The 23,925-nt window shown below is 49.7% G+C and overlaps 2 protein-coding genes across 11 annotated transcripts in view; one reads left to right on the top strand and one right to left on the bottom strand.

Annotated features, from left to right (window-relative positions):
* NUP98 (nucleoporin 98 and 96 precursor) overlaps window positions 1-2,511 on the bottom strand; it is a 91,757-nt gene extending 89,246 nt beyond the window's left edge. For all 4 annotated transcript variants that reach the window (XM_061149052.1, XM_061149061.1, XM_061149070.1 and 1 more), the window contains exon 1: window positions 2,339-2,511. The gene's annotated coding sequence lies outside the window, so the exon portion shown is untranslated. The remainder of the gene's footprint in view (window positions 1-2,338) is intronic.
* A 392-nt stretch (window positions 2,512-2,903) lies between these two features.
* PGAP2 (post-GPI attachment to proteins 2) lies at window positions 2,904-23,596 on the top strand. Of its 7 annotated transcripts, XM_061148987.1 has the most exons (8): window positions 2,904-2,934; window positions 10,260-10,280; window positions 13,139-13,313; window positions 17,298-17,466; window positions 21,147-21,399; window positions 21,543-21,649; window positions 22,257-22,365; window positions 22,583-23,596. In XM_061148987.1, exons 3-8 carry the CDS (start codon window positions 13,180-13,182, stop codon window positions 22,711-22,713), a joined length of 903 nt encoding a protein of 300 aa, XP_061004970.1. In that variant the 5' UTR covers window positions 2,904-2,934; window positions 10,260-10,280; window positions 13,139-13,179; the 3' UTR covers window positions 22,714-23,596. The 7 variants fall into 7 exon arrangements, with proteins under 7 accessions (XP_061004970.1, XP_061004976.1, XP_061005003.1 ...); XM_061148993.1 differs by lacking the exon at window positions 2,904-2,934 and having other exon boundaries at window positions 10,135-10,280; window positions 21,543-21,637; XM_061149028.1 differs by lacking the exon at window positions 2,904-2,934 and having other exon boundaries at window positions 10,267-10,280; window positions 13,139-13,318; window positions 17,283-17,466.
* The last annotated feature ends 329 nt before the right edge of the window (window positions 23,597-23,925 follow it).

Genomic DNA, 23,925 nt, shown 5'->3' with positions numbered 1-23,925 from the left:
TTTTTATTGAAATATTGGGAACATTCTCTGTAAAGTAACATTTGACAATGTTTGAAGACATTCATGATTGTTAAATCTTGGGGAGGGGTGTTATGAGTATCTCATGGGTAAAATACACAAATGAAAAATACTTAGGTTCAATTCTAAACACAGAGAATGTGCCAAATTCTCAAGAAACATTGTTTATATACTTTGTCTCTAATACCTATTGTTAAATCTCTAAATATCTTATTCCCTTAAGCTTTGAACAGATTGCATAATTATAGATGTTACTCTTTATTTACTGGAAATTTAACATCAGTATTACCCCCTACTTCCTAAGGTTACTTGCTACTATAAAAATATCACAATGAAGTAACAATTCCAAGCTATGAATTTGGTTCCCTAAAGGTTGTGCTTGTTATTAGCTATCTAGGAGCAAGTGGACATGAATAGTCAGGTATTAAAGTACAACATAACACACAAATGGTATGGGTCCTCCTATCTGGGCCTGGTATTTCAGAAGTACACAAATACCTAGCCTCTTTATAGACTATTTTTAGGCTTAACTCCTCCAATTTGTTTATCCTTTCAGGCAAGCACACTTACTGAAGGGTTACTATGTGAAAAGCAAACTGAATACAAGACAAAAAATTTTTTACCAGTCTAATAAAAAGACACAGCTGAAATACAAAATGACTGGTGTCATAAACAGAAGTATCAAATAAGTGTTATAGAAGGCTGCAGGGGAAAGAATGCCAGGAGACGCGTCCCAGAAGAGAAAATGGCACAGAAAACACACCCTGTTCCCCTCTTAGTATCAAGACTACAATTCTCTTCTGCTCTTAAACACTATATTTCTCAATTTTTGCTTCGTCATCAAAACAAGAGGAAAGTGGTGAGTCAAAAAATAAATTTATCAAAAGTATTTCCCAGGACCTCCTTCCTGTCCAACTTCTGGTTTGTTTTCTATATATCCAAACTTCTTCAACAAGTTCCAAAAACACCATCTCTCATAACAAGTGTTTCTTTCTCAATTTATAAGACTATCACAGGGAATGATCACTGCTCTCTTCTTTCTTCCTTAGCTTCTTCTCCCAAAATAGTTTAATCTTCTCACCTTATTCTATTAGTTTTCGAATTCGGATAGTTTAATTTTCTCACCTTATCCTATTAGTTTTCGAATTCGGTAAGACAGGAGTTATGAGTCCCAAGAAACAAGAAGTACCAAATGACTGCTGTGTATCTTTCTAAGTCTTGTCCATATTTCCTGTTTTCTATTTCAACTCTACTGTAGCTCACTAACTGGACCCTTTCTTCTGAATCCTCAGCAGCTGACACAAATAAAAATTTCAGACCCAGATCAGGAAACTAGCCACTGACATGTAGCCTTATCAATTCATTCCCAATACGTGATACCCCTGATGTTCTTCAACTTTTAAGTTTAGTTCTCATGGTCTAGGTTAGGGTTCCACTAACGAAGCGTTTGCCTTACGGTGAACTGGGCGGGTAGCAACCAAATCAGAAACGAACGATACTGAAAACTAGGTTTCTGTTTCCAACTACTCAATGTCACCATCTTAACCCCTCCACTTTTCTAAAGGGAATCCCTCAGTAATGGGGGGCTAGAACGCCCAGGGAGGGCAGTATAGTAAAAAAATTTCTGGCTTTTTCTAGTACGGTTTCTTCTCTGGGCCTCAGCTTCTCCACCTATGAAACTTGCACGTGATATGGGGTAGGGGAATTGACTTAATTTCCAAGGTCCTTATGGCTGGAGTAAGTAATCCAGAAACCTCACCGTTTCTCGTCTAGCTTTATGTGGGACACGTGGGAGAACAAAAAGTCAGGTTTCACTCCATTAAATGACCTTAATTTTCCCAGATACAGTTTTAATAAGCTCACAAACTCCCGACCCACTCACCCTCCCCTGGGGTTGCAAATCTCTCCTTGGAGAAGCCAAAACAAATAAAGCCCAATCCCGCACGATGATCAGGGAAGTACTGAGGAAACCGTCCTTCAGGGTTTCAAGGCGCTGCTCCCGCAAAGGGCCTGCCCACCTAATCACTGCCGGGCAAATGAATGAGTACAACCTGCTAGAGAAGCGCTCACTCAAGGGAGGCTTTAACGCGAGACCCCCGGGCCCAGACCCCACAGAGAGCAATCCCTCCTCAGAGCCTGAAGGGCCAGGCCTCGGGCCCGCAAGTCGCGGGCCCCGCCCCCTCCCTCAGGGCAGAAGGTGCGCGCTAGGGCGCGAGACTCCGGCGCGGAGAGGGCCTGGGACGCCCCGCGCACCCGCCCTCCCAGAGTGGAGGAGGAGCCTGCCGGTCTCCGGCCTCCACCACCCCGGCCCCCGACTTACCGCGGTGCGGTGGGGGAGGGAAAGTGTCAGGAGTGAGGGTCTAGGCCGGACCACCACCCGCCGCTCAGAGAGCAGCGCGCGGCCGCCACGAAACCGTCGCCGCCGTCGCCAGCACCGATACCGACCGCCGCTCCGGGCGCAGCGCGTAGAGGGCCCGACTGCGTCACACGCCGCCCGCCGTCAGAGGCTCGCTGCGAGCGCTCCGCCCTCGCTGTCTGTGCATTGGCAGACGCCGCCGCCACTCTACATCCGCCCTGTTATTCATTGGACCACGGGTCTTTTGAAACCGAACGTGAGGGTTGTCTTTGGGAGACTAGGAGAGGGGGAAGAGGCGGGACCGAAGGATTAGGGGGAGGAAAGGGGAGGGGTGGTGAGGGGGGGGACATGCAGTGCCGCCCTTCGTCACCGTGATTGGCTGGGCGAGAGTAGTGACGTCACACAGGGCCCCTCGAAGTGGGCTGGTGAGTGGCTACATCTGGCGGGGGGGGTGGGATAAGAGCGATGACGCTTGTCGAGGCTCCGCCCCTTTCTTTGGAGCGGAGACACCCAGACTGCTGAGACTCGGGCCAATCAGAGTGAAGCTCCAGGATGGCATGGTAACTGTTCTATCTTTCCTTTGCCTCAGTCCGCGGGTGGTCATGGGAAAGTTCTCCTGTCGTCTGGCCCTCATTTCCTGACCAGACCACGTGCGGAGCTGGAGGGCCCGCCTAGGAGGTCTATCTGCGTAGCTCGCCTGCAGCTGCTCCAAGGCCTCCTAACCTGGCCTTCTTGTCTCCTGACCTATACCAGCCCAACATAACCTCTCCCTCTCTGAATCCGTAGAATAGACTTTGGGAGTGTTAGTGATGCCCTAAGGGAATGGCTCAGCTTAGGGTTTGGTACAAATGACAATTCTTGGGCCTTCTTTCCCACCTGCATTTTAGGAACCCCTAAAGTTCTAATTGAAATGTTCCCGCCTCCTCTGGGATACCTTTGTGGATCAATCTTTCCCAGAGAGTTGGGGTGATGCTTGGGCAAGTGTCTGTTACAGCTTTGTTGCTTAGTATTCTGTTACTTTCTTATCTTCAGGGCAGGGCTCTTGGAGGTTAGAGCTTCATTTTCAAATTGGTGTTCCTTTCCCCCAGGGTTAGCCCAGAGCAGGAGACTGATTATCTCAAAGGGGTGAGTTGAACATGTTCTGGAAACTTGATCTAGTGACTAAGTGAAAGATGAAAGTCACTCAGTCTGACTCTGTGACCCCATGAACTATACAGTTCACGGAATTCTCCAGGCTGGAATATTGGAGTGGGTAGCCTTTCCCTTCTCCAGGGGATCTTCCCAACCCAGGGATCGAACCCATGTATTCTGCATTGCAGGCGGATTCTTTACCAGCTGAGCCACAAGGGAAGCCCCAAGTGACTAAGCGTTCCACACAAAATAGCAGATACTGTGCTCAGAAAGCAAAACCTATTAGGATTACCACTCCACCACCCCCTCCTCCTGGGACATTAATACAAGATTGAAATAAGCTCTACCCAAAACATGGATAAAGTTAAATAGGGGGTTTTCAGTGGTGGCAAGGGATTAGAGATACTTAAAAACTGGAGTGGTTGTGAAGATAAGATAATGGATGGAAGAAACCTAGTACATTGTAGTTGTTCAGTAGATGCTTGAAGGAAGAAAAAAGTAAATATATGGATGGTCAAATAGTAAAGCTAAACTTCCAACTCCAGACACCTTCCCCTAACTCCTCCATCAAAGTATTACTCCTTTATCCTCCACCCTCCCTTGCCTGTGCTCAGTCAGCATCAGAAAGTCATTAGGTCTCCCTGGAGGGTCACAGCAACTTCCTTACTGCCCTCCTGAATCTTTGATTTCTCACTTTCCAATCCTCAAACCCAACTCTGTTTAAGCCTCTCCTCTACTTACTTATTTTGATGACCCTGAGGCCAGGTGCACATTAAATATTTGATGCAGAAATGAGTGAATTACTTTATTAAGTATGGGATTTTTGAGTCAGAGAACCCTGCCTTTAAATCTGAGCCCAACCATATATTAGCTGTATGAACTTGGGGAAATTTCTTAACCCTTCTGAACCTCAGTTTCCTTGTCTGTAAAATGGGGATAATAACAGTACTTGCCTTACAGAGTTGTGAGAATTAAATGAAATAAAGCATATGGTACCAGGTACTCCAGTACCCTCAATAAATAGTAGGTATTATTTGTATTCTTTAAAAAGGTTAAGAAACTCCCATTCTGAGACATGGACTCTGACACAGACAAGAAGCTCAGAAATATGCCTTATGTGACTGAGTATTTCAGTCCAGAGTATTAGCAGGTGTGTAGGAGCTGAGCCTCTTAAGTAGTGTATACTTACCGGAAGACTAGAGGAGGAGACATTGGACAAGAAGTGCTCCAGAATGAATTTCCTATCACCATGGTGATTTCTAGGTAGAAGAACCTCTTGTTACATACTCTGGTAGGCATGTGGCCCACAGGCTCATCATTCCCAGGGACTTCTATCCCAGGAAGGACTTCTTTCTGGGCCAAGGCTTCCTGGGTCCACATACTCTTACTCTGCCTAATTCTGATAACAACCCTTTTGATTGTCATCATCTTCCTTCTTCCCCTGTAAAGCCAAGGAGTTTGGCGCATGTTCACAAAAGTTTGCTAAGCCAGGTTGTGGAGCCAGGAGCTCAGAGATGTCCCCTGCTCAACACTGCCCTGACCAAGAGAGACAAAGCTAAGTAAAATCCATTCTATCCTAGGAGCTCCCAGTCTCTCTTACACACATCCTGAGAACTCATTCTATGCAGCTCTCCAGGGAGGAGACAGACCTGTAAGGACTAAAGAATCATGAAAGAGCAAGAGACTTACTTCCAGCGAGATGATTTTCCATTTCTTATATGGTATATTGGGAAGAGCAGCAGAGTTAGATTCAAACAGATGTAAGTTCAGATGTAAGTCCTAGATCTGCTACTTTTTAGATCCTGCACGAATTATTTAATTATTCTATATCCCAGTTTCCTTGTCTGTAAAGTGGGCACAACAATATCAAATCTGATTATAGAATTTGCAAAGGATTGGGCCCCTGTGTGGCACATAGTAAGCATACAGTAAATGTTGATTTCCTTTTTCTTTTCCTATAACTTGATAAGGAAGGGTGATGTTTATAAATGGCATATAACTAGATTTATCAATATTTAAATCTTTTGTGAATATCTTTGACTTTTAACTAGAGCATTTAATCAATTGCATTTAATGAATTTACTGGTATACTTACTGATTTTATCTAACATTTTAGGCTTTCTCTTTCCTCCAGATGTTCTGTTTCTGTTTCTCTTCTTTTTAAAATCTATTTAAAAAATTTTTTTTCTTTGGTAAGACTAACTGCCATTTACTGAGGCCCAGCTCTTTGCCAGATTTTTTAAATTGAGATATAATTTTCATAATATAGCATTCACCCATTTGAAGTGTACAATTCAGAGGGCTTTAGTATATTTGCAAGGTTGTGCAAACACCACCACTATATAATTCCAAAACATTTTAATAATCCCAAAAAGAAACCCCAGACCCATTGGCAATAATGTCCCATCTCCCTTTCCTCCCAGCTTCTGGCAATTTACTAATCTACTTTCTGTCTCAATGGATTTGCCTGTTCTGGACATTTCATATAAATGGAATCATAAAATACATGGCCTTTGTGTCTGACTTCTTTCACTTAGCATAATGTTTTCAAGGTTCATCCAAGTTGTAGCATGCATCAGTACTTCATTCCTTTTTATAAGTAGGATAATATTCCATTTTATGAATAAACCATATTTTGTTTATGCATTCATGAGTTGTTTCCACCATAAATAATGATTATTCCACTATGAATAATACTGCTATGGACATTCTTGGACAAGTTTCTTGTGAACATGTGTTTTTAATTCTCTTGTGTTTATACCTAGGAGTAAATTTGCTATAGGGTCATCTAGTAACTCTATGTTTAACTTCTTAAGGAGCTGTCAAACTGTTTTCCAAGTGGCTGTACCATTTTATATTCCCGCCAGCGATGTATGAGGGTTTTAATTTGTCCACATCTTTGCCAATACTTGTAATTTTCTTTTTTCTTCCTTTTTTAAAATAAAATTATAGCAGTGCTAGAGGGTGTGAAGGAGAAGGAAATGGCAACCCACTCCAGTGTTCTTGCCTGGAGAATCCCAGGGACGGGGGAGCCTGGTGGGCTGCCGTCTATGGGGTCGCACAGAGTCGGACACGACTGAAGCAACTTAGCAGCAGCAGAGGGTGTGAAATGACATCTCACTGTGGGGTTTTCTTAATACATTTCCCTAATGACTAATGATGTTGACCATCTTTTCATGTGCTTATTGTCTACTTAAATCTCCTTTCTTGCAGTCTTGGATTATTTCATTTTTCTTCCTGCATCAGTTTGGAAATTAAATTATTTTTCTATTATTTTAGTGATGGTCTTAGAAGTTACCACATGCATTTCTCACTTACTAAGGTGTCATGCTAATCAATACCTTTATAGGAAGGGTAGACTTTGCTGAGACAAGGAAAAGATGAATTCCAGCCCAGATGAACAGGGAGAACAGAGATGTGGGACCAGAAAATAGCCCAATGTATCCATGGGTTCAAACTGGAACTTCATCTTAGAAGTGATAGGAGCCAAAGAATGTTCTGCAGAACAATGAAGATGTAATTGCTATCTGAGGCAGAGTGGAGCTAGAGCAAGATGGGTGAGCTTAGGGTGAGTAGTTTAAAGCCATCCAAGAAAGATGTCTCTGCCATGAAAAAATTTCTAAGAACAAAGAACACTCCTCTTCAACCCAGGAAGACTTTCCTGGGGCTGCCCAGGAGGCAGGGCAGAGTTTGGCCTGATGTGGCCAGATGCTTTCACACTGCCTCTGTCTCTGCTACTTCACCTATCTCCAAGCCTTGCCCCCTCTGCCTCTACCCTCTATCCCCAGCAGTCATTCTTCAGCCTTTCTTGCAGTTCCTAAATCTCTCCTTGATATATCTAAATTCTGCCCATCCTTCAAAATCCAGTTCAATTAAATCAATCCAGCAAATGTTTTCTGGGCTCCTACTGTATGCCTGTCCTGAACTGAGCTGAAAGATTCAGAAATAAATGAAACAGGTGGAGGTTCTGTCCTTAAATGAGCTCCCAAGAAGATGGAGGGAATAGGCAGCAAATTATTTTGCTTTATTGTGGTCAGAGCCCTAATAAGAGTGTGATGGAAAGCCATCAGAGACTGCCTGTGGAGTGGGGAGATGGGCAGATCATGGGGATAGGGAGAGATAAGGAGAAAGTTAAGCAGAGCTCCATGTAAGAGGTGAGTATAGTTAAAATACGTGGTTGCTGGAACAGAGGATGACCAGATTATGAAAGATGTTGAATATTGCACTAAGGAGTTTGCCCTAGATCCTAAAGGGCATGTGTATGTGTGTGCTGAGTCACTTCAGTTGTGTCCGACTCTTTGTGACCCTATAGACTATACCCCACGAGGCTTCTCTGTCCATGGGATTCTCCGGGCAAGAATACTGGAGGGGGTTGCCATGCCTTCCTCCAGGGGATCTTCCAGACCCAGGGATTGAACCTGCATCTCTTATGTCTCCTGCAGGTTCTTTACTACTAGTGCCACCTGGGAAGCCCCCAAAGCAATGAGGATTTACTAATTTGCTGCAGGGGCCAGATGTGATCAGCTCTCTGTCATTAAAAGAGCCAATGTGACTGTAAAGGGGAAGATGATGGAGAGGTGGGAGGGTAGTGAAGGAGATCTACAGGGAGCATTCCTCGACAACTACATCCCACCTTCACTTCCCCTGTTCTGCACCCCCACCCCCCACCTCTGCACCACCCCATGCTCCTGAAACAACCTGAAAACAAATTCTCAGACAGCTTGGACTATCTGGTATGTGTATGTGCAAAGGGGATTGGAGCAGTGATCATGGCTAAGGCCTTAAAGATGGTGGTGGTGTTTCAGGCACAGGTCTCCTTGGGGTGTGTCTAGGCACCAGGCAAACCAACCGGGAGGTCAGGAGACCGGAAAGCTTCAACAACAGCAGCAGCTGTTTGGACAATGGACAAATGCCAGTTCAGCAAACACAGTGCCTCCTGAGTAAGGGTCAGACTAGATGCTTAGATGCTTGTTCAAATTCTTCCTCTGTAAAACGGCTTTCATCAAACTTAGCTCACCAGATTATTAAGATATCAACTAAGAGAATGCATATGAAATCCCTGGCACATAGTAAGAACTTATCTTTTTCTTCCACTTTTCCTCGTATAAATCAAGTAGGAGTCAGTCTTTCAAACTGACAGTGGAAGAAACAGATTCAGAGAGGATCAGTGACTGCTGAGGTCAGACAATTCAGAAAAGGCTCAATCAGGACAAGTTCCGGCTATAGCTGACACATCTGGCTGTAGTTAATGTGGTGTATTAAGTACCTTCCACATACCTGGCATGTATATTATCTAATTCTTACAACAACCCTATAACGTGGATATTCCTAAAACCATTTTACAGATGAGGAAACTGAGACTCAGGACTGTATGATGGGGAATTGCCCAAATCACCAGATAATTAAAGGCCAGTTAGAGTGCCTCAAGTTTCAGGCATTAGAGGTAGTCTAGAGGCAGGGAGAAAGGACCCAGCCCCAGGGAATAGTACTTAGAGCCAAAGGAACAGATTAGGGGTTAAGATAGGAAGCAAGGGCCAGGAGCAGGCACGCGTGGGTTGGAGCTAGACAAAGAGGGTGACAGGAAGCCCCAAGGAAGAAAACCTAAATCCTTTTCAAAACTAAATAGGAGTTGTTCTTTCAGTAAAGTTTTACTAATTGCTCGCTTGCCCTGGGACCTTAAAGGACAGGGTTGGGGAGAACTCAAGTCAAGAAAAGTAGTTTTTAATAAGACACCTTCCTTATAGATTTGAAGCCCCCAGGAGTGAGCAGGATATCTCTGGGTCCCCCACCATTGCCCAGCTCAGGGCCTGCACAGAGAGGGCCTAGGCTGAGTAAATGAACAAGACTGAATGTACGCAAAAGGGCTCTGGCAAGTTAATCAAACCTGGGCCTCTGTTTCACCTTCTACAAAGTGATTATGATAGCTACCTTGTGGGATTAACAGTATATAGTGATTAAGGGAATGCCCTTAGGTGCTAGACCGAATCCTGGTCCTGACACTTGCTAGCTGTGTGAGTAGGTAACTTGGCTTCTCTGTTTTCCCTTGGTGAAATGGAGATATTAATAGTGTCTACTGCATAGGGCTTTTATGAGGATTAAATGGGATAACACATAAAATGTAGAAGAGTGCCTGGGACACAGGAAGTGCTCAAAATGTGTGGACTCAAAAAGTGGGAACAATGGGATGGAAACAGTGTCTACCTCAGGCGTCCTGCACCTGCTGCATGTGCTCAGACAACCCCACTAGAGGAGGGATTGCCGGCCTCTTCATCCTTTTTCCCTGTTGAGGTAGGATGGTCTTTATAAATGTAGCCACGAGTCCCTCTGAGGGGTCCGTCAGGATGGGGAAGGAAGCCTGACTGGGGGCTGGTTTCTGGGGATCAGCCCTCACGGTGAAGAGAGACCCAGGACTGGGCGAGGGAAGGAGATCAGCTGTCTTACGACAGATGTGACCAGGCGCCCTCTCCTGATCAAGGGCAGGAATAGCTCCCGCCCAGAGTTTCGGGGGTGGGCCCCACGGGATCTCACTCCTTGTTATATGCTCTTTTTTTTTTTTTGCTGAAATGCCCCGATTGGGTTCTGGGGAGTAAAGTTTAGGGGAGGGGCGCCGAGGCTGGGGCCAAACTGGTTTAGTGTTTTAAAAGGGCGAAGCTGGATAATTCGTCTAGATTGGGGTGGGAGGTGGATAGACACCGGGGTCAGGAAATGAGAGAATTCGGGGCCGTCCTGAATTAACTGTATGTTCTTTCAACAGGTGATGGAACGCTGCTGAGAGGTAAGGTGACAAGGTGGCTTATCCAACGTGTCAAACCCAGTTGTCCGGGGTTCTTCCGGCTGCCCCCACGCAGCCGGAATTAGTAGGGCAGACCAGGACTGGATCGGCATGGCATGAAGGGACGCCAGATTAAGGGGGACCGCTCTGGGTCCTGGGCCGCAGAAGCGGGGAGGGGCCAGCAGAGCAATCGGGCGCAGTTTCCTTGCAAAGTTCCGCCTCGAGCGCGGCGGCCCCGCCCCCGCCGTTCCCGCTCCGCCCCGCCCCCTGCCGCTCGCCCCCCGGGCAGGGGCTGGGTTTCCCCCGGGGGCTCCCGGCTCCCGGCCTGCGCCGGCGCGCCCTTTTCGCCGCCGCACCCTGGGTGAGTATGGGGATTGGTGTTTGGGGCTGCCCGGCAGCCCCACTTGGGGGAGCTCGGTCACGCGGTCTGGCTTCCGCAGGGCCGGGCCACAGACTGTGGGGGTCCCGCAGCCTGCCCAGGAACCGCTGCTCTCCTCTCCTGGCTGGCTGAGCTGACTCCTTTCCCCTCTGCTCCCCGACCTGGGCCCGATGTGCCGATGTGCCGGAGTGAGCTCTCCCCGCTTCACTCCGCAGCGACTCCTGGTCCAGATTCTACCAGGAGGGAGGTGCAGGGAGCTCTGCAACCCCGTAGATGAGTTTCAGATCCCAGCTCTGCCAGTCATTAGCCTATGACCTTGAGCGAGTGTTAACCTCCTTGAGCCTCACTTTCTTCTTCTGTAAAATGGAAATATACAGGCTATAGTGCCTACCTCTTAGAGTTATATAGTGAGGATTGAAAGAAACAATGTATATCTAGTGCTGAGCAGGGTGCCTAGTATTCATCCAATAAGGGTAGATTTTGGACTGGAGCCTAAAAAGGTGTTTGAGGATCTCTGGAAATAAACTAGGGATACTGCTGAGAAAGCAGTTTTCAATTAAGTGGTACCTGTGTAGAAGACAGAGTTGACTGGGGCTGAACAGCTGCCCTTCAGATAATGAGCTCCCTATCCTGAGGCCTGGGAGAGTAGAATGACCCAGTTGGTAGGGACTTATTAGTAATCCAGATCACAGGCCCCGAGTGGTTAGGTGACTTGCCCAAGGTCACACAGCTAAAAGGGAGGTTAGGTATCCCGCCAGGAAGTGGAACAGACTATTCCTGAAACCCTATCTTCCACTACCTTAGGCACTGCCTATTCATTCCCTGAGGATCTGCTCTTCAGTTTGGGGGTCCCAGTGATTCCTGAGTGATCCAGAGCAGCTGACTTCAGGAAGGGATGTTGGAAAGGGGCACTAGTACAATTACAACCACAGAATCTGGATTTGGGCTGGGTGGGGAAGGCCTTTGGGGATGATCCAAACAATGTCAGAATGTGCTTGATTGGGAGGGCCACCAGAGCCACCTCCACCACTCTCTGGCAAGTGTCTGGCCCTCCGGAAGTACTGGAGCTTGAGCAGTTGGGGGAGGCTGCCTGATAGCCTGGCAGAGAGGTGGGTGGAGGAAGATGGATGAGAGGCATATCCACCTGGCATTTTCCGGATTCCAGGAGGAGGCTGGCCTCCAGGAGGTCAGGGTTCTTCCTGAGGGCGGGGCCAGGCAGAGCTGGGGCTTGAACTCCAGGCCAGGCCCTGGAGTCCAGAAGGGCGGGCTCTTTGTGTATCTGAGTCAGCCATAGTTTGGCAACTGGATGCCTAAGTTCTGAGGACAGCTTTCCCTCAGGCTCAGCATGTGGTTTTGAGAAAGGACCTTCCTCTCTCTGTGTCTTGGTTTCTCTGTCTTTAAAATGGGAACAGGGCTAACTCATCTATATAGGGCTTGTTTTTTTAGCTTTTTTCCTCCTAGGGACAGTTTCCCCTCCTCTTCCCCCCGCTAACCTGACCCTTCTGCCCAGAGCTCTGGCTCAGGGAGGAGGGGGTCAGGAAGGCCAGAGTGCGGTGTGTGATGTTGAGCGCCATGTCTCCTCTCTGCTAGCTCTTCCTTCTCTTTGCTGTGTTACCCTGAGCAGGGTCCTACCAGTCTCTTGGCCTGAATGTCCTCTTCTATGCCCTGGGGTTGGGGCTGGATTAGGATTGCTGGTGTATACTTGGCTGGTACTATAAGGTCTGACCCTAGATAGCCTCATCTCATTGGAGGTGGGCAGACCTCAGACCTCACCTGGTTCCTGGAGGAGAGTGGACAGGCCCCTGGGGACTGGGAAGCCTCCAGAAGCTGACCAGGCAGCTCTCTTCAGCAAATAGCAAGCCTAGGCTAGCACCAGGCCTGATGCTGCAAAGCCTTTCAGTCTCAAAACACGTGAGGCAAGCGGGTGGGGACAGGCAGGGGGTTGGTGTTCTGCTGGCTTCCATGGAGTCCTTGCCACTGTGGACTGCGGTGCAGGCACACAGAGCCCACAGAGCCTGGGAAGGGAATGAAGGTGCAGAAAGGCCCTGAGCCGATGGATGAAGCAGAGAGAGCCGATGGGAGGCCCTGAAACATGGAGGCTCCAAGGTCTGGGGGAGGAGATGGGCCATTCTGACCACTGGGAGGTTTTAGGATTGGTTCCTGAAACAAGAGAGACTAGTTCAACCAGCTTCTGTCAAGCCAGGCATAGGGATGAGAAGTTTTCCCGACTTACTCAAGCTTCATCTTAGCATAGATTTGGTTCATTCTTTCCTCTGAAATGGAGGGTGAATGTACTCATGGGAGTCTGAGTCCATCTTCCTTGTCCTGGGCAGTAGCTGTTCAAGCTTAGGGGCTCGGTGGCTTCCTTCCAAGATTCCCCCCACCCCACAGCTAAGCTGAGGACCGAGCACAAGGGCTGGCTTCCCCACTGAGTACCAGCCTCACTACCTTGGGCCCTGACAGCACACCACTCCATCCCCAGGTCTGACAAGATGTACCAGGTCCCACTGCCGCTGGACCGGGATGGGACCCTGGTCCGGCTCCGCTTCACCCTGGTGGCCCTGGTCACAGTCTGCTGTCCACTTGTCGCCTTCCTCTTCTGCGTCCTCTGGTCCCTGCTCTTCCACTTCAAGGAGACTACGGCCACACACTGTGGGGTAGGGTTTGTTTTTGGGGGGGCGGGGGCGGGCATTGATACCTTGTATTCAGGCCTAATCTGGTTTGTTTTGAATCCTGAATCTCTTGTAACAGAATTAGCCATCACACATTACTGGGCTGCTGGGGGGTGGAGGGGGTGCCTGCAAATGGAGGTCCCAAGGACTAGTCTCCCTCCACCTTTCATGGAGGTCACTGGGGGTCAGGGTCCCTAAAGTTGGGCAGCTTCAGAACCCGGAACCCAATCCTTACTTCACAGAGGGGCAGATTCAGCAGCCCCAGGGTTTTCTGGAGGGTAGAGAATAAGACTGGGCTAGAGGGCACTTGGGGCTTCTTAGTGTGGCCCTGTTGTGGGCTGTGCCTGTCTCCATGGGAATATGATTATGTAAGTGTATGTGTTAACTGTGAGGGACATGACTATAATGGCTTTGATTGGGGTCTGTGTGTGAGAGAGACTATATCTGTGCCTGTCTGACTGGAGACCTGATTATATGTGTGTACATTTGTTTTCTGGGGTAAGTCCCATGACCTCTGAGGTTCCCTAGGTGGCCATATACCCTCTTGGATAGGGATATGGGATGTTGGGCTAGGAAGAAAGATGTGAGTTCTTTCTCTGTAGATTATTGGAGTAAATGGGGTAAGACTCTGTGAACCTTTATTATCTTCCTAGTTCATCCGCTGATTCTGTATTACTTGAGACTCAGGGACAACCTCACTTTCCCCATGTCTAAAACAGGGTTGAGAATTCCTGTTCTCTTCCTTCTCAGGGTTAGTGTAGAACTCCAGGTAGAGGAGATGGGAAGATGGTTTGGGAAATGTGAAGCGTGAGGAGCAGAAGGAGGAAGAGGAAAAGGAGACAGGGCAGGAGAGAAAGTTAGCCAAGGGTCTTTAAGTGGGAAAGAGGACATGAACCCTTGGACTAGCCTCATAGAGAGCTCAGAAGGCCCCCAAATAGCTGAATTTCCCACCTTCATATAAAAAGCATCTGCTCGAGAATATGGGGTACAGCCACGACTGGGATCTGACTGGCAGGCGTGGGGGCCCACTTCATTTGTTCATATGACTTGAAGTTTTCCTTCTTCTTGATTTGTCCGTGGGTGGATGTGGGCCTTGAGTTGGCAGCCAGTCTGGTGAGACTTAGAACGAGGAGCCATCAGAAAGAACAGGACTGAAAGAAAATGGGATGAGCAGTTGATCTGAAGCAGAGGATCAGAAAGGATCCATCCAACAGCCTCTCCTGACCTGGTTCTCACCTTAGATAATGCATCCAATATTCCTTTACCTTGGCCAACTCCTCTTCATCTTCAAAACCCTTCTCAGGTGTCTTCTCTTTCAGATAGGCCTCTCTAGCCTCCATGGGGCAAGCTTAATCACTGCTTCCTCTGAGTGCTCATACAACTGGTGTTCTTTCATACAGTCCTGTCAACACTATGTGTGTCTCTCTTTCCTACTAGGCTGGGAGCTCCTTGAAGGTGGGCACTGCATCTGAATCAGAAAGTATTTGTTGAACAAATGGATAGGACACCTGCCTCCCACACCATCACACAGCAGCCCATTGCCCTGGGAAAAGGAAGGCATGATATAATGCAGTCACAGTCCATACAGAAAATTATAATATTTGTATGGCATATGGAGTTAGATGGAATAGGCTGTTTGCTCTGGCCCTTGTGGCAGGCTCCAAGGGATAATGGGATCAATAACCTCAGCATACTTATAACCCATTCTCAGCATACTGCTTGGGGAGCTAAGGCATAGGTAGCTGCTGGGAGGGTACTTGGCCTCTCTTGGGCAGGACTAGGCCTTGGGACCCCAGGGGTATTTTGTCCCTACTCCCTGGGAGTCCTGTGATGGATCCACGCGGAGATTTTCATATATGATCTGGATTTCTCACCCAGATACTAAAGAAGTATCTTTAGTCTGTAATTAGATGATTTTGCCTCTGCTTGCACGTCCCCAGTGATGGGGGTGCTTCTCTCCTTTCCAGGCAGCTGATTCCAAGGAGACTTAGTAACAAACAATTAGCAAGCTCTTTCTTACAGTGAGAACACCCTCTCTTTCTGGTGGGTGTCTGTCCTAGCTCTGGCTCTGCTTTGAGACCCTCGGAGCTACTTTTTCCACCTGGCTTCCAGATAGCCCTGCAGAGATGGGAAGTAATGCAGGGTCCCTTGAGTTTTCTCTCCTTAGGTAGCATGGTTCCGAGTCCGTCAGGCAATCCTTATGAGACATATGCTCCTGGGCTTGGCCCAGTTGATCACTATTCTCTTCGAGGCCCTGATCTGGGCACAGGACTTCCTATGAACTGCACAGTACAGCCCAAAACAGGACTGTTCTATTCCTGCTACTGAATGTTAGACCTCTGTGAATGCAGCCTGCGCTGCCACTAGCTGTTTCTGCACAGGCTGGACACTGATACCTCATGTTCAGCCCCCTCCAGATCTCTTTTGGACCCTGCATCTATTGTTTAAGATTAGTTAGCTCTCTGATAGGGCCCAGCAGACATATTCAGTCCTGCTCCAACACAAAGGGGCTAAATCCCATTCTGCTTTCTCCCTTTCCCTTCCCAGAAACCTGCTTACATCCCTGGACCCAACCCTCAGAAAAGTCCCCACCCCCATCTCTGGCAAAGGGATCTGCTGTGGGCTGACCTTGGCCGCTATCACTTCTTACCTTTGCAGAATGTTCTGGGATTTATGACACGGCCTTGTTGGTCCTGGGAAGGCTGTGTGCCTCAGCAGGCGTGGAGATCTGGGCACTGTGGGCGGGAGGCAGGCCCTAGGGAACTGGGGGTGGGACCCTGAAGTCTTAGAGCAGTCTCAGTCTGGCTAGAGCCCTCAACCCAAGCCCCGGATCCTTCAGCACCCAGTGTGAGTGTCGCTTCGTGCGCCTACCCCTACCCCAGTTCCCTGAAACTGAGCTGGACTAGTGTGAACTGGGGTTCCGTTAATGGAGGGAAGTCTGGTTCCCATGGGGAGATTTGGTTCTAGGCTTTTTAATCCAAAGCCATCTCCATCTGCCCCCCAGAAGGAAGTCCAGCTTGAAGGGTCATGGTGGTCAAGGGGAGTGGGGGAGGGCATTCTCTGTCCGGGGGAGAAGGGAGCAGAAAAAACCCACCCCCTCAGTCTGGGTCTCTGTTTCCTGGGTCTGGCCCAGCACAGCAGGCTCAACCTGAGCAGAGAAGAATCCCATGACCCTCAGATTCCTGAAAACCTGGAATTGGGTGACATGGTCTTCTCAGAGAGGAAGGAGATAGAACTCTGGGCCACCAGAGGGACCCTGGTATCTTGGGGGTCAGGATACTGCTGGCCTGAGGCTTGGATCATTCTGAGCCTGGGGGTGGAATGGCTGATAGCCTGTGGTCCCATTGAATAGGTTCTGGGCCCTCCCATTGTTCCTAGTTGAACTTGGGTGAAGAGCAGGAATGTGGTCAGACAGGGTCAGTAGGAGAGCTTGGGCCACTTGGATCCAAGGGTCCTTTGTCTGGGTTACTTGGCCTGAAGAGGGCCTTGCTTGGAGACTTAAGCTGTCAGGTGGCAAGAGGCCTTAGTCCTAATGTTTGATCCTTGCATAGTTCTGGGCCTTGGTCTTCCCTTCTGTGATTTGGGAATAATAATTCTTCCATCCTCTGACCCTTTTCCTGAGTGGTTATGAGGGTCATGGGAATGATGCAGGCCATCAGAACTCCCATGTCCAGGCCACTGGGAGCCTTGATTCTCCAGACTCTTCCAGAGGTGAACCTACAAGACCAGTGTGCCAAGGGGATTCCTATGAGCTGACCCTGCCTCTCTCTACTGTCCTGTCCCTTCCCCCTTGTACCTCCTTTTCTGCACTTTTCTTTTTCCCTTATGCCCTTCCTACTCTTTCTACTCTGCCTCTTCCCTGCCCTCTGAGGACCTGGCTCTAGAAAATGCCCCACCCTCCTAGGCCCAGGTGTCCCCACCAGGCCCCAAGTTGTGTCCGTTACCCTGCCTGAGCACCACTCCCTACAGGATGTTCTCTGCGGCCTCCCAGCCCTTGGACCCCGATGGGACCGTGTTCCGGCTCCGCTTCAAAGCCATGGTCTCATGGGTCATCACTTTCCCTGTGTTCGGCTTCTTCTTCTGCATCATCTGGTCTCTGGTGTTCCACTTTGAGTACACAGTGGCCACTGACTGTGGGGTGAGTGCCAGGCTCCCCAGCGCCTGGGTCAGGTCCAGTTCAAGAGATGACGATAAGGGTAGAATGTCAGAGTCAGAGAGAAGGCTGGGGCGGGGGGAGGGGGATAAAAGGATGGTGGGATGGGGGGGAGTCGGGGGGTGTGTTTTGGGGAGAGAGAGTCGGGGAAAGTAGAGTCACAGTCCTCCAAGAGTAGGAGAGGATTGTAGAGGGTGCAAGGTGGCAGAAGGGGAGGAGGGGAAGGGAAGAGAGAGGGAATAGGCAGGAAGAAACCTCGAGAGGGAGAAGAGAGCTGAAGAAAGACCAAACTGGAAAGGAAGCCAGGACTATGGGCTAAGATGAGGCCAGGAGTGAGGAGAAGTAACGAGTGGCTTCAGCCCAGACCAGAGGCCTGACCTGAGAAGACCCCAGCCCTGCTCTGGGTTCTTCTAGCTTGGTTTCTCCTCTGGCAGTCTCAGGCCCCACAACCTGTATCCTCAGAGCTCTGCCAGCTGGAAACCTAGAAGGAGCCCCTGCATCTAAGAGCAGTCCACCAAGCCTTTCCTGAGGGCCCAGAGGGAGGCAGGTTCTGTATCAGGGGCATGGAGTTGAACATGGACTTGCCCTTAGCATCTTATTCCTGCAAGAGACAGACTTAGGCACAGACATTCCCAGCACTGTGAGAGGAGATTCCTACTGTGACAAAAGGAGCACAGAGATGGTGGGTTCAGAAGAAGCTCTTCACCCAGCTCAGAAGTCAGAGACTTCCTTCCTGGAGTAAGGGTTGGGGTGGTGGGGGGAGGGGAGTGAGGGTCCAGTGGGGGTGGCGTGGGTGGGAATTGTTTCTGTGGGGGTGAAGAAGGATTTTCATGAGTGCCAGGTTGACAACTTTGGTTTTATCCAGGGGACAATGGGGAGCTTTGGAAAGATTTTAAGCAGGAAATGCTCAAATGATCAGATTTGAGGTTTAGAAGACCATCTGGCTCTTGCGTGCAGAACAGATTCAAGGGCAGCAGGGCAAGAGCAGGGTACAGGGGTTTAGTTCATGGTAGAGGATTTTCCAGAGCTGAGGTGGGGACTGAGGTTAGAGAAGAGGGGATGGAGTTCAGAGAAGAGGAGCAGGTGGTTCTGATAGGAACGGGAGCTGTGAACATCTAGTGCTTAATACTCTGCGTTGTCATAGGAATAGGAGTTTTTATCCAGTTGGCAAGGGATGGGGAAGAGGATGGGTGGTAGGAAATAAAGAAAAGTCATCCATAAAAGTCAGGGGACTTTTATCTGAGGCCAAAAGAATGAATCTCTAATGGTGAAACATGAGATGCTATGATAAGGAAGTTTTTGGACCCCCTCCCTTTATACCATGTGAATTTCTAATCTGCTGCCCTGCCATAGATCCACCGAGTCATGTCCTCCAGGCCAAAGGGTTTCTACTCTTGGGGAAAGGAATTATGCTCACATCTCTCAGTACCCTTAGCTCTGGGCTTTTTGGGGAGGGGGATTTGGGTACTGTGTACCTAGGCTCTGACAGCTCCTATGTTGCTTGTTGCTGGCATTGTTGGTGAGTGGGGAACGTCAGTACTTGGCATGGCAGGGGTGAATATGAGTATCTATACCTGATTGTGTGTGTGTGTGTGTGAGAGAGAGAGAGAGTTTGAGTGAGTTGATGAAGGAGGCAGTTCTTACCCTTTGAATGCTGTGTCCACCCCTAACCTGAGAGGAGCTTGCGAGGATGGGACAAGTAGGCACAGGGCCCTAATTCTCTAATCCTCCTGAGGCATCCCCCCAAACTCTGTGTCATCTCTACCCTTTACCTGTTTCCCAGCATCAGTCAGGGTTCTGGGCCCTTGAGTGCTCTGGGCTTTCCCAGCCAAGCCTTAGATGTTGGTACAGTTCTCCTTAAAGTAGCTGAGGGTGGGGCAGGAGTTTTCAGAATGAATATTCTAGGAAGTGAAGACAACACTCCCACTAACCCTACACAGGGGGCCTACCCAGAGAAGCAGGAAAGTCAAGTGAAGAGGCTTGGAGGTCTCAGAAGTGTCCAGTTCAGATATGACTCCCACCTGTCACTCAGAAGCTGGCCTTCCCATGGTCAGTAGCCACATAGATCACAGCCTTTTTTGCAGGCTTTTCAGGAAAGTTTGTCTTCTGAAAGCCATTGCTTATACTCACTGCAGGTGCCTTGCATACATTATATTTAGTATTCACCGTCAACCTGCAAGGCAGGTGATATCCCTATTTTGCCAATGAGGAAGGTAAAGCTCAGAGAGGTAAAGTGACTTGCTCAAGGTGACCCAGCTAAGAAAGGCAGAGCTGAGATGCACACCCATTGCCTCCAAGCTGCCTCATCACTGAATATCTGAGACTGATCTCGAGCTTTGGTATCTCAAGTTGTACCTTGAGAGCATCATCCTCTCTCTGAAAGCTCTGCACTCAGCTGCCTCTGGCAGTGCTGGCAGGGTGGGAATCCATCTCCTTTTCTGTGAAGGCTTGAGAAGGCTCTGGCTGGTCCCGCCCCAGGCCCTCCCCAGCCTCATGAGCTGCCTCCATCATTACCTGCCTTCCTTGCCACTCTGAGATCCATTCAGCATCCCTCCTGGCAGACAGGAAGGGATCTTCCAGAACTCCATCTCTGAAGACTGGTCCTGCTATCGTCACAGCAGGGTCATTCCCTCTCTGGGTTTCTGGGCTCTGGTACTGCTCTGGCTCTTGTTGAAGGTCTAAAAGAGTCCACAGAGAGTGTGGGCAACAGACTGGTAACTTCCATAGTCATGGAATCCTTTAGAAATGCAGATTTTCAGATTCCAGACCTTCTGCATTCTCACACAATCCCAGATGAGTTGTGTGCATATTAAAGTTTGAGGCGCACTGCTCTAGGCATTGGAGTCTAAGAGATCCTCCTTCCATTCAGGGTCTTCCTGTTCCCATCAAAACTACTGTTTACCTACCCTGCATTCTCTCACTGTCTCATGTAAACAACACACCAGTCCTTGCAGTTGTGTGATATTATCTCCTCCTTCCTCCACTTTAAAAAATGACATTCCAGTTCCTTAAGAAATGAGGAATTCCAGGCTTTGAGAAAAATGGATGAGAGATATACATAAGAACAGGGTCATTTTCTTAGACTACACCGGGTTAGGAACACCCACTTTCTTCAATATGATCAGAATGGGGGTATTCTTCTGGCCCAGCTCCCTTGGGATCTCCCAGCACCCTCTGTTGCCTTGCTACCCCTGACCAGAAGAACGAGTGAACTGAAAGCAGTCAGGAAAGGCTCCGTTGGGAAGTGAGTCCAGCTCTGTCCCAAGGAGGCTCAGATGTTTCCGTCCTTGGGACTGAATCTGGGATGCTGGGCTCATGGACCCTCCCATAGCTCCTTATCCAGGTCACAGCCCTGTGCTGTGGGCTCAGAGAACACCTGAACCTGGCTGTAGCTTTCCCAGCTATCTGTAGGGAGATGGAGACGGTCCCGCTTTGCACCCACACGAACCCCAGGTTGGCCGGGGAGTCAGAACCAGGCACAGGAGGGTCTGGGGCCTGGAAGGGGAGGTCTTCCTGGAGAGCTGCGAGGCCCTGAAGGAGGACTTCCTGGAAGGAGGGGACTGGAGCAGAACCTTCTGAGTGTCAAGGTGATCACCGGAAGAGAAAGATCTCAAGGTGGGCGGGGCATCAGGGGGTCAGCGCCCAGATGGGTCCCAACTCTCCAGGTGCCCAATTACCTGCCGTCGGTGAGCTCGGCCATCGGCGGAGAGGTGCCCCAGCGCTATGTGTGGCGCTTCTGCATCGGTCTGCACTCGGCGCCCCGCTTCTTGGTGGCCTTCGCCTACTGGAACCACTACCTCAGCTGCGCCTCCCCATGTCCCGGCTACCGCCCGCTTTGCCGCCTCAACTTCGGCCTCAATGTCGTGGAGAACCTCGCGCTGCTAGTGCTCACCTACGTCTCCTCTTCTGAGGACTTCAGTGGGTGTCCAGACAAGGGAAGGAGGAGCGGGGAAGGGTTCGGGGAAGGGGTGTCCTTGCCCCCTCCCTGCCCGGGATCTCCTGACGTGGGGCTTTGGGTGCTCCCTGCAGTGCGTGCTCCCAACCCCCCTCTCTCCCTCCAGCCATCCATGAAAATGCTTTCATTGTGTTCATCGCCTCATCCCTCAGTCACATGCTTCTCACCTGCATCCTCTGGCGGCTGACCAAGAAGCACACAGTAAGTCAAGAGGTACGGTTTACCCCTAGTGGGGCTCCAGGCGGCCCAGAGGACAATCAAGGACAGTCGTCCTCAGGATGCGGGTAACGGTGAGGTGGGAACTGGAGTTCTGTGGCGGATTGGGGCCACGGCTGGACTTGGGGACAGGGGGAGGGTGATGGGTCGGAATCTGTGGTTGTTTGGGTAGTATGAGGAACTGGAGAACATTTCTAGAAGAGATGGAGGCTCCATATGGGAGTAGAGGGCGAGGCAGCACCTAGGCTGCAGCAGGTTAGGAGCACTGAGTCCTGGTCTGTGGTCTGTAATCATTCCAGTCTCTCCCCCCCGCCACACCCCCGCCACTTCTCTTCTCCCCACAGTATCTGGAGGTGTTGGGTTGGTAGATAACTCCAGGTAACTTACTCTGTCCTCCTGAAATGGGAGGGACCCACTGCCTCATTGGCCTCATTACACCCCCAAATGCAGGGCTATGAAATGCCCATCATTCCTGCTGCCCATGCCTGTGTCCCCTTCCATGACCAAGGATGGTTAAGACTCAGCCCAGGAGTTGGGGCCAAGAGGGGAGACTGTCCACACACATCTAACAAGCTGCAGAATGATCACAGAGCTCATCCCCTAGGATCGCAAGTCCTACAACTGGAAACAGCGGCTCTTCATCATCAACTTCGTCTCCTTCTTCACGGCTCTGGCTGTCTACTTTCGGCACAACATGTACTGTGAGGCTGGAGGTGAGACCAGGCGAGGATTCCTGGGTGGTCACAGTGACTCTGGGACGGCTATGATGCTTCCTGTGTCATGTGTGATAGGGCAGTGGTCTTGGGGACTGCCTGCTGTTGTGTTCCAGACTCTGTGTAGTGATGCGGTGGTGGTGGTAATCTAGCAAGAGACCCCTGGAGGGTAGAGAAGGAAGCTGATCAGGCCCCATTCCTTGTGTCCTCGCTGCAGTATACACCATCTTTGCCATCCTGGAGTACACGGTCGTCCTGACAAACATGGCGTTCCACATGACAGCGTGGTGGGACTTCGGGAACAAGGAGCTGCTCATTACCTCCCAGCCTGAGGAAAAACGGTTCTAAACCCTTCTCTCCTGCTGGGGAGGAGGCCCACTGCCCAGAAACTAGGAACAAGATACTACTCTGGCCTTCCCTCACCCTCTGTGTCCTCTCTGAGCCCTACTGAAGCTTGGGGAGAGGGGAAGGAGGGAGGAAGGGCCCGGGACAAGGTTTCACCCAGCCCTGCTGGCTTCTTCTTTCCCCCACTCCATGTGTAGGCACAGTAGGCCTTCAAGTAGCACCACTTGTACCTGAGAAGCCCCAAGAAGCTGAGCTGGCAGGAGAGCTCCACCATCTGGTGCTAAAAAAAGTCCTGAGGTTCATAACCACCATCCGGTTCTTGGCCTTTACATAGCCACCTCTCGCTGAGGTCAGGGACCACCGAGCAGTGGCTGCTACCAGAAAACCACAGCCATTTCTCCCCGTGGGTCATTCACTTGACTCGTGCTAATCATCTGCTCTGCACACTCAGGCCTGTGACCACAGGCCCTTGCTAAGGTTGCCCAGGTGTCCTAGCCCTGACTTCACCTCTGATTTGGTGTGTGCCCTTCCCTAGCTGTGCCTCCCTACGTCCGTGTGGATGAAGCTGGGGTGCAGCGGGGTAGGGAGGCTGTATGATATCCGAGGGCTCTGCCGTTCTGCTTCTCCCTGTGAAGGTGGTGTTCTGTACCTAAAGGGTGACCTCCAGAAAAAGCCCTGGCACAGCATGTATTTCCCCTTTTCTGAAATTGCTGACTTAAGACTCTTCCTCTTTGGCAAAGGTGCCAGGTAGAGGGGTCAGAGGCACAGATTCCTACCCTGAAATGGGCTCTCTGGTGTCCCCCCCTCCTCCCTCCTGCCTTAGGCTCTGTGCTTTTTAGGTTGTACATTTTATTTCAAAGGGAAATAAATTTTTTTTTTGTCAACAGTCTGGGCTAGGCTTACTTGTTTGGAGGCTCATCTCTTTGTTTAATGGAACTGAGGTGGGGAACAGGCTCCAGGACGTAGGGAATAGTCTATGACCGGTATGGTTCCATGTGGCATCCCACCCCACCCCAAACACACTTAGGCCTTGGACTCTCCTACAGTCTAAGCTGATTTTGATGAGCAGGAGTGACTTTGTCTGTCGTGACTCCAGGTCTGGAAGCTGTGATACCTGGGAGAGCCTTAGGTTGAGGTAAAGGCCTGAGTACTAGCCCCAACTCTGTCAGTGAAGATTTGTCCCCGTGGGGGTATAAGGGGACAGGTCTCAGGTGC

The sequence above is a fragment of the Dama dama genome, chromosome 1 (assembly GCF_033118175.1).
Source record: "Dama dama isolate Ldn47 chromosome 1, ASM3311817v1, whole genome shotgun sequence".
NCBI classification, from domain to species: Eukaryota; Metazoa; Chordata; class Mammalia; order Artiodactyla; family Cervidae; genus Dama; species Dama dama.
This window is presented reverse-complemented; position numbering and strand designations above follow the sequence as displayed.